Source organism: Apostichopus japonicus, chromosome 4, assembly GCF_037975245.1.
Source record: "Apostichopus japonicus isolate 1M-3 chromosome 4, ASM3797524v1, whole genome shotgun sequence".
In the NCBI taxonomy this organism is placed as follows: Eukaryota; Metazoa; Echinodermata; class Holothuroidea; order Aspidochirotida; family Stichopodidae; genus Apostichopus; species Apostichopus japonicus.
In genome coordinates this window covers 4,042,653-4,056,652 of record NC_092564.1, presented here as the reverse complement: position 1 = coordinate 4,056,652, position 14,000 = coordinate 4,042,653, and the positions used below count along the sequence as shown (strand labels likewise).

General features: G+C 37.9%; 1 protein-coding gene across 2 annotated transcripts in view; it reads right to left on the bottom strand.

The window, feature by feature from the left end:
- Window positions 1–14,000, bottom strand: part of LOC139966187 (uncharacterized) — a 63,121-nt gene that overhangs the window by 14,876 nt on the left and 34,245 nt on the right. For both annotated transcript variants that reach the window (XM_071968965.1, XM_071968966.1), the window contains 12 exons: window positions 12,620–12,730; window positions 11,698–11,833; window positions 9,844–9,961; window positions 9,159–9,397; window positions 8,851–8,891; window positions 8,007–8,076; window positions 7,317–7,499; window positions 6,778–6,890; window positions 4,877–5,040; window positions 2,889–3,141; window positions 1,536–1,673; window positions 31–159 (listed from right to left, as the gene is read on the bottom strand). In XM_071968965.1, the coding sequence (XP_071825066.1) occupies window positions 31–159; window positions 1,536–1,673; window positions 2,889–3,141; window positions 4,877–5,040; window positions 6,778–6,890; window positions 7,317–7,499; window positions 8,007–8,076; window positions 8,851–8,891; window positions 9,159–9,397; window positions 9,844–9,961; window positions 11,698–11,833; window positions 12,620–12,730 (1,695 nt within the window). The remainder of the gene's footprint in view (window positions 1–30; window positions 160–1,535; window positions 1,674–2,888; window positions 3,142–4,876; window positions 5,041–6,777; window positions 6,891–7,316; window positions 7,500–8,006; window positions 8,077–8,850; window positions 8,892–9,158; window positions 9,398–9,843; window positions 9,962–11,697; window positions 11,834–12,619; window positions 12,731–14,000) is intronic.

Genomic DNA, 14,000 nt, shown 5'->3' with positions numbered 1-14,000 from the left:
GTAAATCGCAGTTCATTCAGATCAACTCACGTTCATTGCAGTACCTGCCCATGGTACCTGGTTGGCATTCACATTGCCCTGTCACAGAGTCACAAACACTTTTGTTCTGACAGAGGCAGTTTTCAGAACAAGAGAGACCAAACTTTCCCATGGGGCACCCTATTGAATGAGAGAGAGTAATGTCAGATTATGTTAAAAATCAAGTTACATAAAAACAAAACCAGAGAGCACTACAGTGATTGCAAACATTCTGTCACATGACATGACTGATTAGAATGATTAGTCAAATATTCAGATGGTCAAACACTCTCCAGCTGAAGGCAACCAGACTCAACTTGATAATATTCTTTACTGTTTTCCTTCTAGGTAATTAGTGAGAAATGAAGGGGATAACCCAAAGGAATATTTATTTTTGACTAAAGACAAAAGGACATGTAAAAGCATTGTACTAAAGACAAATGGACATGTACAAGCATTCTACTAAGAACAAATGGACATGTACAAAGCATTCTACTAAAGACAAAAGGACATGTACAAAGCATTCTACTAAAGACAAAAGGAAACGTACAAAGCATTCTACTAAAGACAAAAGGACACGTACAAAGCATTCTACTAAAGACAAAAGGACATGTACAAAGCATTCTACTAAAGACAAAAGGACATGTACAAAACATTCTACTAAAGACAAAAGGACATGTACAAAGCATTCTACTAAAGACAAAAGGACATGTACAAAGCATTCTACTAAAGACAAAAGGACATGTACAAACCATTCTTCTAAAGACAAAAGGACATGTACAAAGCATTCTACTAAAGACAAAAGGACATGTACAAAGCATTGTAGTGAAATTCTTACATTGCATTTTGCAGATATGGAAAGTTGACATTGTCACAGTTTGCACCAGAAGTGAATCAAACAGGTGTGATGTCATAGTTGCATAAAGACAGCAAGAAGTTTTGTTTTCTCTTTATTTAATCACTTTATTGTTTGACCTTGGATTCAACAGGGTTCCAACTTTGCTTTAGGGAATGGAAATACCCCAATGACCGTAGTGTACTCATATTTAATGCATCCAGATTTTCAAGAAGAAAATTTGATCTACAAAAAACATTAAAAGACTTTGTCAGTGTGCATCTCTGACATCACACCGGCTTGCTTCAAGTTTACTTTTGGTAACTTCAGATGTGGTTTCTCAAAAAACGATACAGGGGAATTTAATGCAATGTCTTCCTCTTTTTTCAGCCAAACATGAATGTTTCTATTTTCTTTAAAATTTAAGAAAAATTATGTTTGGTTCTGATTAATTTCTTACACCTAGGCTTTTGTTATATTAGTGTTAATCCTTTGCAAGAAAAAATTGATGCTGACTCACAAACTAACTATTCATTTGGAAGGAAACAATTTTGAGCTAAATGAACTAATTTCTAAAGAAAACTATGACATAGAAAAAGAGTTCTACATGAAATATAACACTTGTCCAATAAATGATCAGGTAATTACTTTTCACTAAGAAGGAAAACAAGAGATGACTCACCTTCATCACAATTAACTCCAGTCTTGCCAGCTGGACAAATACAAATGCCTGTTTCTGGATGACAAGTTCCATTGGTGGAGAGGCAATCGCTGGGGCACTGGTACTGGCAGTTGTATCCGTAAGTCCCAGCGGGGCAATCTTATCAAAAAGTGGACAAGTATACAAAAGTCTGTTGAACCTGTTACATTCACTGTAACACATTTTTTGAAATACAGTATTTCCCATTTTAGTTACAGCAATTCTTAAGATGAGGTAGAAGGATATTATGCTACTTTATATAACTATGACACTTTGGCCTATGTCATTTGAGTTAAATAGTAAAAAACAGAATGAATATATTTAGTGGATGACAAAGTTAAAATTTGTGTATGTCTTGGCATTTATATTTTACTATAATAGCAACAATGGCATAAATTGGAAATCTCAATGGAGACATAATCCAAACTTGCATCATTTAAACAAACCAAAGATAACTGACCGGACGCCCCCCCACCCTCCCCTTCCATAGCCAAGGAGATACAAAGCCAAGTATCATCATGATTGGTCTATGTGATAAAGATAACTGTCATGAAAAATGTCCCTAAACATCTAAGAGAAAATCTTCTTCCACTTCAGAGATATCACAGATCTAAACTTCATTGACACAAAGGAGTTAAGTCTTATATTAAGTCTAAATATGACATCATCGAGTCACATGTGCTTCATTAGTTTTATGTTTCCCAGTACTAATGATGGATTTGGCGAATGCTAAATCTGAAATATTGCACCTCTTAACATGACAAAATGAAGGCTAATGCCAGTGTCAACACTTTTAACATTCTAAGGTGAAAATATGAAAGGATAAACAAAGAGAGAGTGAACGGTTTTAGAACCTAGTGGCACTAGGACGTCACATATTTACATATTTAGTTCCAAAACACCACTTTGATCATAGGACATCTCCCAAACAGAACAATATTTTCTTTAGCAGTTTCGGGAGAGAGTTGTTCTTCACAAAGATTGTTGTCATATGTGCCTCAGATGATAGTTGCGTTTGTGTCTTCTTTAACTTGTCAGTTAGATTTCTAATGTTGAACAGAAGACCAAAGACGGCTAGACATTCTGTGGTACTTCCTTAACAAACATTTATGAATTAATCCACCCAATTAGAACAAAGAGGTGGTTGGACATCCTACCAAATTCTTAGCCAACATGGTCAGTCTGTTACAACGTTCTTCAGTGCAGACGCTTAAATCTAATAATTCTGTTTCACTGATACTACAGACATACTTTGCTGTTATCCAAAGAAAACTATCATGATTCAAGTCTTGAGAAGAAAATCATTTAGCATGAAACTTAGTATAAGCTACTTACAGTTTTCACACTGTATACCAGTAAAACCAGGAGGACAAATACACTCTCCTGTTGTAGGATGACAAGATCCCTCATTCTCACAATAACATCGCTCCTTGCAGGTGTCTCCCCAAAATCCATTCTCACAAGGACTGTTACAAAGCACGCCATAGAAATTAGGTTTACACTGACATTTGCCCTCCACGATAGTGCACCCAGTTGCCTCTACACAGTAATCACATGTTAGATTACAGTTTCTTCCAAACATACGATTCTGAAAAAAAAACCATGTATAAATATATTTTCTAAGATGGCAACTGAACAAACACAGAAATCCCTCTAGAATGAATAACTTTCCAACGAAAAAGTTGTTAATTTAAAACTCCATATTTTGTGGAATGACACCATGCCTTGTCATGCTTATCAACGACATTGTTATGAAATTTTGGAATTCAGGGAAGAAAGTGTACCAACATCAACTCATACGACTACTTTATAAATGCAGTACACTTTATGAAGCAACAGGAGAAGAGAATGAACCTTATTTATTACGTGACAAATTAGATATCCAATATCACAAGAGAGTATGTTTCTTGAAAAACATATAAACCAATATATCAACTGAGCCATCTTTAATACTATTATTGCATACATGCTTAGGGCTAACCAAATGCTAATGATTTCAGTCTCATCAAGGGCAGTGGTTACTTGCATGAAAAGTGTAATGCATACCCATATCCTTCTCCTCCACCCTACCGATCATTAAATGTCCCCTGATTGTGTAATGCACACCCCATCCTTCTCCCTTTCCTATCTCCTGCACCCTACCCTTCAATATATGTCCCCTGATTGTGTATGCACACACCCATCCTTCTCTCTTCCCCTATCTCCTCCATCCTATCCAGCATTGTAGGTCCCCTGATTGTGTAATGCACACCCCATCCTTCTCCCTTCCCTATCTCCTGCACCCTACCCTTCAATAAATGTCCCCTGATTGTGTAATACACACCTCCATCCTGCTCTCTTCCCCTATCTCCTCCATCCTTTCCAGTATTGTATGTTCCCTGATTGTATAATGCACACCTCATCCTTCCCTATCTCCTGCACCCTACCCTTCAATATGTCCCGATTGTGTAATGCATACCCATATCCTTCTCTCTTCACCTATCTCCTCCATCCTATCCAGCATTATATGTCCCCTGATTGTGTAATGCATATCCCCATCCTTCACCCTTCCCTATCTCCTGCACCCTACCCTTCAATATATGTCCCCTGATTGTGTAATGCATACCCCCATCCTTCTCTCTTCCCCTATCTCCTCCATCCTATCCAGCATTGTATGTCCCCTGATTGTGTAATGCACACCCCATCCTTCTCCCTTCCCCATCTCCTGCACCCTACCCTTCAAAATATGTCCCCTGATTGTGTAATGCACACCCCCATCCTTCTTTCTTCCCCTATCTCCTCCATCCTATCCAGCATTATTGTGTAACGCACACCCCCATCCTTCTCCCTTCCCTATCTCCTCCACCCTACCCTTCAATATATGTCCCCTGATTGTGTAATGCACACACCCATCTTTCTCTCTTCCCTATCTCCTTCACCCAACCCTTCAATATATGTTCCATGATTGTGTAACACACACCCCCATCCTTCTCCCTTCCACTCCACCCTACCGATCATTATATGTCCCCTGATTGTGTAACACACACCCCCATCCATCACCTTTCCCTATATACTCCACCCTACCCTTCAATATATGTCCCCTGATTTTGTAATGCACACCACAATCCTTCTCCCTGCCCCTATCTCCTCCACCCTACCCTTCAATATATGTCCCCTGATTGTGTACCACACACCCCCATCCTTCACCCTTCCCTATCTCCTCCACCCTACCTATCAACATATGTCCCCTGATTGTGTAACACACACCCCATCCTACTCCCTTCCCCTATCTCCTGCAATTTGTCTGGCAAACCTGTCTTTGAGGGACTACAAGCCTCACTTACCATGCAGCTTTCTGAACAATCCTGGCCAATGTATCCGATGTCACACTTGCAGCTTCCAATGTATGGGTCACATGACTGTGCATGAACACATGAGCATGTTTCATTACATCCTTGGCCGTAACGGTCAGCTGGGCAAGTATCTGTACAGTGCACTCCCTGCCATCCTGAAACCAGATATATTATGCATGATACTTAACTGCTCACACAGTTGACACCCTTGCTGCCCTCACATTTAATTTTAGGCCCCATTAACCTCAACTAACCAAAAACCATCAGCACAATAGAAATCATTGTTACACAAAACTATGTACTACATTTATTCTTGTTGACATGGACAGGAACTTGTACTATGTATAACAGGTTGGGAAAACATAACATGGCTCCAATAAAAAAGTATATACGTAAGTTTTTTACTTTCAAATTTGTTTCATGTACAATATACCAATAGATATCTTTGCTATCATCCTATTGGTGTGCAAAGACAGTGTTTCATGGGACTGCATATGCAAACTAGTCCACTAGAGGAGGAAGGAAACTTTCAATTCTCAAAAATAAACCAACAGAGTACTTGAGCTTGATAGTAACACTAACAATCAGAGGTGTAAATATATGATCTCTCATCTCAGGAGAGGAGAATAAGAAACTAATATAGACTGCATGTATAGGTAGACCAATCTTTGTGACATTCTTGAACACAAAGAACCAACTATGGCATACCATTCTACTTTAAATGTTTGCAGGGTTACCCACTCTTCATATCTGCTGTGCTCCAAAACAATAATTCCTTCACCTTACTACTTTATAATGTTTCCATTATTACGCAGAGAATGTTGTAATGAATCACAGGGACACCAAAGCTGTCATATAGTTGGACCTCTAAGTTAATGGCAAGGCTCATACGTCTTTGTGCATTATAAAGTCATATCTATGTTAATCATGAAGCTACTGAGGCAACATACAATTTCACAGGCATGAATAATCCATAAAGATTCAGTAATGTTCATATTGTCAGCATTTGTGAAACCATTATGGAGGGGATTTACATAAGCAGTTATTTTGAAACCAGTTTCATTGAATTGAATATTTTCCTTCCAACTCAGTAGAAAATTTATTGCATGATAGCTTCTGATAACAATTCAAAACAAAAACTCTTATGACGCTAGTATCACTTTCACTGTTACTCATAGTCATATAATTATATTCAGATGCACAGTAAAAGAAAAAACACTTGACTGTTAATGTCAAATGTACTTTTGGTTTTGGTATGATTTCTATGAAGAGCTTTTGTTTCACACTTAATCATGCTTCAATTCTTCCGACCTCAAATTGTATGCACACTCAGGAATAACCAAACCGTTAGCCATTAAGAAGTATAAGCTGTTGGTTATGACTGACTAAGCTCTCAATGATTGTGAGGAGGGGGAGGAGAAACCGATACTGAACAAATATATATATATATATATATATATATATATATATATATATATATACATATTATATATATGACACTTATAAAGCGCTGCTCCATCGAGATCGTAGCGCTTGACAACTTAGCCTTGGTCATTGGTAACTTGTCACACCTACACACCAAAGTGTGCGCAATTCAATCAATCTCTCCTGGGGCACCACAGTGCACCACAACCATGTGTCCCCCGGGGGACTTCCCATAGGGTGCAGCCACAAACCGGCGCACGCAACTATATATTTACAAGTTACCTCGCAAGTCCCCATTTATACACCTGGGTGAAGATAGGCAATGGAGATAAAGTGCCTTGCCCAAGGACACAACGCAATGATCTGGCCAGGGCTCGAACCTGTAATCCTTAGATCATCAGTCCACTGCCTTAACCACTTGACCTCAACCCCCCCCCCTCCCCGAATAGAGTACACCACCAACTAACCAGGAGAGCAGAAACACCTGCCGTCTATATGATAACAAGTTCCGCCGTTTAGACACTGGCAAGCCTGGTTACAACCATATCCATACGTCCCTTCTGGACAACGTTCATCACAACTGCAAAAGAAGGAGGAAAGAGAGGAGAGATATCAGGGACTTTTCAGTTTCATTACTACAAATGCAATGCATTTCGCCATAACATTCAAAATCACTTCTATGATCCTTTAAACTTGGCACTTGAAACTCAGTTTTCATAATGAACCTAAGGCAGGTTGTAAATGGGGACTGTCATCCCTATTATTTGTTACATGTGTGAATTCTTCCTTAAGAAATCTGCGTATCTTTGTCTGTTATTTTGTAATATTTTTACCACATTAGCATGGAACCAGAAAATCATGTAGTTTCATGAAAGGGGCTATGCAAGATGAAACATTAGCAAACGCTAACCCATAAATGGTTGCCTGACTGGATCCAGCTGCAACTCATAGTAGATTAGAAGCAATAAACAAATACACAAATATCTTGACTTAAAACTTGACTTACTATTCCCCTGTCCACCCAGGAGCACATGTGCATGTACCATCTATGTGATCACACTGCGCACCATTATCACACATACAGTTCTGGTAACAACCGTGGCCGTAGTAGTCCCGAGGACATATCTCCCCACATTTCATCCCGATGAAGCCTTTCTTGCAGAAACATTGACCGTTCAAGCCATGACATCTTTACAATTGGAAGAGAATTAAAATGATGGAATTGATCATTCTTAAACCTGCATTACTCTTAATCAATCATTAAATAGATGGAAATGATAATTCTTAAACCTGCATAACTCTTAATCAATCATTAAATAGATGGAAATGATCATTCTTAAACCTGCATTACTCACAACCAATAATTCACTTTCAAGTCTTACATAATCCTATCCAGAAGTTTTTAGGCTAGATAAATGGGGTAAATTCTTAATGGTAGTCTGGTCGTCAGAGACGGCCAAATATATTAAAAGAACAAAAAAAATTAGCTGTGAAGGTTGTCTAGTGGATGACTTTACTGTATTCAATGATTCATAAACCTCAACTCGATCAATCCTTACCACCCTGTTACTAAACATCATCTTTATTTGGTTTGTTTACATCACTTATCCTCTATATTACTCTCATGCCCTCCAGAATCTCTTCTAATGTCACATCCCATGATACATTGCTGTCAGGTTAAGGCTGTTTCACTTACCCTACGGAGTTAACTGTGTTGCACATACAGTCCTCAGAACAATTGGCACCATACTTCCAATTGGGACAAACTGCAGAGTAAAAAATAACAATTATGTCACAACAGTAGTGTAATCAATGGTGTATTTGAAGGCAGTGTGGGGAAACGGAAGGAAGGGGAGGGGGTGGGGTGGTAGGGAGAAAGAATGTTGTACTTTTCAGATCATTTATCTGAATACACACTGTACACAAACTTGCTTAAATAGGTTTTCTGAACAGAAATATCACATAATAAATATGTACTGGTGAAACAAAGTAAGCTTTACACATATCTGGAATGGAAAGCTTGGAGATTACAAAGACAATTCATAAACTTACTATATGGGTGAATGTAATACTTGTCACATAATAAGTATATATACTAGATATAATGAATATTCATAGAGCTATCACATATATAAGGGTGATTGCACTTAAGATACTAAATACCACTCTATACTGTTCTCTAATATTCTGATTCAAAGCACTTGTACTGGCAGTATGAACAGTTCCTAGTCTTTATCTGATAGAAACAAGATACTGCACAAATTGACAGTTGCTGCTGCTGAAGTATAACTTGAAATGACCTACTAAGAAAAATGTTCACAACTGGGTGCATATCTGTGGGTGTGTATTCTAAGATATGTAATAATTGTCGCATAATGAAGTCTACATTACATGTTCAATGATCTTATAGAAGCAAATCAATGCATTTTAAAGTCATCCCAAGCAAAGAAACATGGCAATTAAAAACACTAGATAGCAGAGAAAATATGTTATTATTCTCATTTTCTTGAAGCAAAAAACAGTTGGGAGCACAAACTTACCACTTTCATCACAAAATCTTCCTTTCCAGCCAGGCTGGCATCTGAAAGTAAAACAAAACAGTTATCACAGACACTTTCACTGGGAAAGAAAATATTCACTTCAATTTAAGTATTAAAATTCAATAAGAAATATAAAGCAGTTTCTGAAAAGTGCACTATCACTGAAGAGAATGGAACCCTTGAAATAATATTGACTTTTCTTTTCTAAACAAGATAGTGCTACACTACTACATATATTTTCTTCAAATGTTATTCCACATTCCAAAGGCAGCCTGTTTACCATCTGACAACATTGTATTTCCACTTACGTGCAAGAGCCGTCAACAGGGGAACAGTTGGCCCCGTTCATACACTGACACAGAGTTGAACAGTTGTAACCATATCTGCCAGGGATACACTGCATCTCGCATCTGTCTCCTGTAAAGCCAGGGAGGCACAGACAAACTCCATCAACGTTGTCGCATGGGGCTTGATTGAAACACTGACAACGATCTTGACAGTTGTGCCCGAAGAAGCCATCACGGCAAGTTAGCGAGCACACCGCACCCTAGAAAATCATACCAATTATAGACAATTTAATGGGACTGAAAAACTACTTCTAGTTTCACTTACACAACAGTTCCACATATTTAGGTGAAAAAATAGCAGAAATTACTTCAACTAGGTGTACAGTAGTTCTCAGCTGATAAACTGATAATAATCTTTCAGATTTTATATTTCTTATTGGCAGGACTCTCTATTATGATAAACCTACTCGTTTCTTAGACAATATTTATTGCTCTCTCAACAAAAATAAAAATACTTTTCTTAACTAAGCATTAGATTTTGAATCACTTTTTCATCAAACCTCTTCAAATATGGACTTTTCATAACAGATATATAACTTTCCATGTTGCTTGGATAGCAGGAATAACAAATTCATTGAAAAAAAAGGGAAATTTCTGCTCAAAGATTGGACTAGACTGTTGGCAATGTGATGTAGCTAAATATTACCCTCCATCCTGGGTGACAGATGCAGTCCCCGGTTGTAGGATCACAATCTCCATTTTGACACTGACAGACACTGCCACAATTATCGCCATGGGTACCAGGGGGGCACGGATCTGCACATCTGTAAGAAACATAACGATCAATTTACCTATTTGGAATTTTGTTTTTATTTGGATTTTTACAGTGACAGGGAGATTTAGACAGACCACATCAAACTGCAACAATATTGTTAGTAACTCATAAAATAATACCTGATGACACCACAATGAGATTATATTCATCGATAATAGTTGCACTGATGCAAGCAAACATATTGCCATTTAGGGTCACTGTGTATTAATTTATGAAATGAAATTTATGAAAAATTTTTTTTTTCCTATCTCCCTAACATACAGTGATGGAATAATGTCACAGTTGTCTCAATTTCACTATGTACAATGCACAACATGGTATCTAGTTGCAATTTCTTTTACATCCAACGTTATAGATTTAATTTAGTTTACAGCTGTACAAACACACATGAGCACTGTGTAATTTATCAATTGAATGAGCCTACATTGTTTATTACAGAGCATACATAAAATATTGTCTAACAAGAGTAAGACACCCAGAAAGTTGGATGATTGTTTGCTACAGCTGTCAGCATAGAATACGTAACAAACTAAACAAGTCCTCTTCACTTGTATAATACACTGCTGTTCATATTTACAGTTAGTTTCAATCAAATCCTGTTAAGTGGTTCAAACAGAGAAGGTTGTGTAGTGATCCCCTTACGGCAGTCATTTCTTTCCACACATATTTTTGAAGTATTTACCAGAAGTATCTTTGATCAAGTGTTTGCAGCAATGTCCTTGTCATCTCAGAGAACAACTCTAGCAAAAATGACCCTTACATATCATCAGATAGTTACCACACAATTACTGCATTACTGCAGTTATAATCATTTCACCAAGGCTCTAACACTGCTAGATAATATCACTAATATAGAGGACACTTGCATATGCACAGCAAATAAATCACAACTACTATTCTTCGTTCCCTCTTCCGAAAAACTGCTCAAAGTTCCTCTGGCTAACCTTAAAGAGTGTGAAGACTCGCACAAAGAGAAATGTCTAATGCCGGTAATTTGACCTAGTTTCGAATGAGGTGTAACAAAAGTGTAAGACACCACCATCGATCCCCGAAAATACACACACAACTTGCTACCGTCGGTAATTAGACACTAGTGTACATACATACAGCTGCGGTCAATACCCTCAACACAGTGTACATAAACGATACAGCGATGGACATCTCAGGTCCAGTTAAAGATAACAAGGTACCACTTTTCATTACTGTCTGCATTTTGCAGGGACACAAACAAAACGTCACTTGCAAGCAACAGAAAGTTAACTTTTTCAGATGGCCGCAAGCGGTTGCGGGCGAGTCTTCAATGCATTTAAGTCTGCCTGTGAACGTTCTTTTAAATTTGCTGCCCCGACTTCATAGAATTCACTTCCAAATAGCCTTTGTAACATTCCTATGTTTTTTCATTTTAAAAGTACCTTGAAGACACATCTCTTCTGTTAAGCTATTCCAGATTCATAGATTTCTTTCGTGTGTGTCCTTTTGTCCTTGTACGCTCTGAGTTCTTTGGAAGATTTTGCGCCTCATAAGTACCATTTATTATTATTATTAACTAGAGAACATCAAGGGAAAGATTTTAATTATAATTTAATCAATGCTTAATCAATATTTTAATCAATGTTGTGAAGGAGGCATCATCCAGAGTCCCATTGATACAGAGTGCACGCTTGCCTGTTTAAACCAAAATGCATCAGATGATGGAATTATACAACAGCTATATTGTTTACTTACAGGGGACCTCTGAATCCAGCAGTACAATTGCAGGCACCGGTAACTGGATCGCAGGCAGCTCCATTCTCACACTGACAGTCAATCCGGCAGTCAGGCCCGTATTTGTTCAAAGGACATGTATCCCCACAAATAGTCCCTGAGAATGAAAGTAAATAATCAAATGAAAAAAGAGAAAGAAAAATAACCAGACGGATGTAACTAGACGGACGTAACAGAGTTCAATATCCTTGATGTTCTGAACACTGTTACGAGTCAGAACGGACTTCCACTCTCGTAGGTTCCATCAAATAATGAATTGTATTTTTTCTGGAAGGAACACTAAATTGTGAATAAATTATAAAATGACTATGCCAAATATGTCATAAATTCTTCTTCAAAATCATTATTTAATTTTATTGGTTTGAGAAGAAGATGGACATTGACAGAAACTATACGTACAGTAATTTGCTGCTCCACTGTAGAATAACTGTACTAGATGAACCCCCCTGTCCCTCTCAACAAGTCAAGACTTGAAAACACAAAGGTTGGGATTCATGGATGGATACAAAACTCATTACTTATTCTGAATTAACTCTCCCTCTACTTCAGGACTGTTACTGCCACTCAATCCAAGAACAGATTTAAAGTATATACATTCACATATGGACAGCAATGACTTTGGCAATTATTAAAAGGACAGGACTGAATTGAGAGTCCAAATATAAATACTGTGACGAAACATACAAAGAATGCTGATGAAAAGGGCTTTGATGTATCTGAAGCAAATTTACAGAGAGAGACAGACAGAATAGAGTTATTCATGGTTTTAAGATTAAAGGAGAACTGTACATCCATTACATTTCACATCAGGCTGGCTTTCTCAAAAGAAGACAAAGTCAGAATTTGCAGTATTGATTGGTCCCAGGGATATAAGTTTTCTCACCTGTGTATCCTGCTGTACAGGTGCAGTTACCGTCCGATGGAACACACGTGGCCCCGTTCAAGCAAAGGCAGTCGTTGACGCACATGGGACCCCACTTGTTCATGGCACAATCTAGTAAGGATTAAAAGGACAGATTATTAGTAAAACTAACTCAAATACAAAAGAAAGTCTCAGATGTTACAAAGGATGACATATCTTCCATCTGCTTCCTATTTCACCGGCTAACAACTTTCTGAATAAAACTCACCATCACGCCAAACCTTATCTGCAAATTAGACAAGACCAAAGGATAATCCCTTTTCAAATATCTCCTGCTAACCACTGATATTATAAATAAGTTAACTCCCCCCATCACCACCCCCCTCCCCCCTAATAAAAACTGAAGCAGTGTATTATGTGCAAGTTATCGACAAATAGATATGTATAGAAAAGTAGTCTTTCAAGATAAAGTGAGGTCTAATAATTTCTCCTCTAGAAAATGTACATCTACTATTGACTATCATGAATGTTTCACAGGTCACTCAGAGATTCAAAGATGGGTGTGTACTGTGCACAGTCACCGAATCCCCTCTCCCACTCCCAAACACTTCCCCCCCCCCTCCAAGTCTAACCCTTCTTCAAATCTGCCACTGATACTGTACGTCCCTAGCATGACACTTGACAGTGCATAGGTGGGTCACGACTGTAGAATCAATCTGTCTGACTTGCTTGGCCAAGTAACATGACAACATGGAACTTGCACATGTATCATCTGGCTGTCTGTTTTTTGTCCTTATAGACTCTGGTACTGTACATGGCAACACTTCCATATACTAGCATTCAACACATACCCTTATCCTGACATTAGATTCAAACTATTAAAATAGCAACAATCCAAAGAGAAAAAGGAAGTGCTTTGTAATCAACAACCAGTTATGTTACCCTCTTCCTTCCTTGATTTGAAACCTAACCTGGCACAAACGATAAACAGAATAACATTGATCAGAAGATTGACATGTGTGATCCCTTAATCCAGCCATTGTTACCTATGAGTTCATGTAAACTCCATAACACTAGATTGAACCCCTATTTATCCAAACTACACAGGACGGAAGCAAATGGTTGCGATAGCTCTCAGTTCAAACATTTCATGCGTACATATTCATCCACTAAAATATCCTGAATAATACCAATATGAGGCCTACTTGAAAACATTTGATACTTCAGTGGTGTTATATTGAAAAGAACTATGACGATGGTTAAAGAAAAATGTGTATGTAGACCATGTCAATTGCTCCTTCACATTTTATTCTCTGAAACATTCAATATTAGCAATGCAATGGTATTCTACTTCAACTGTGCAAAGGTTGATGTAAAAGGAGATAAACATTCCAGTGTCTTT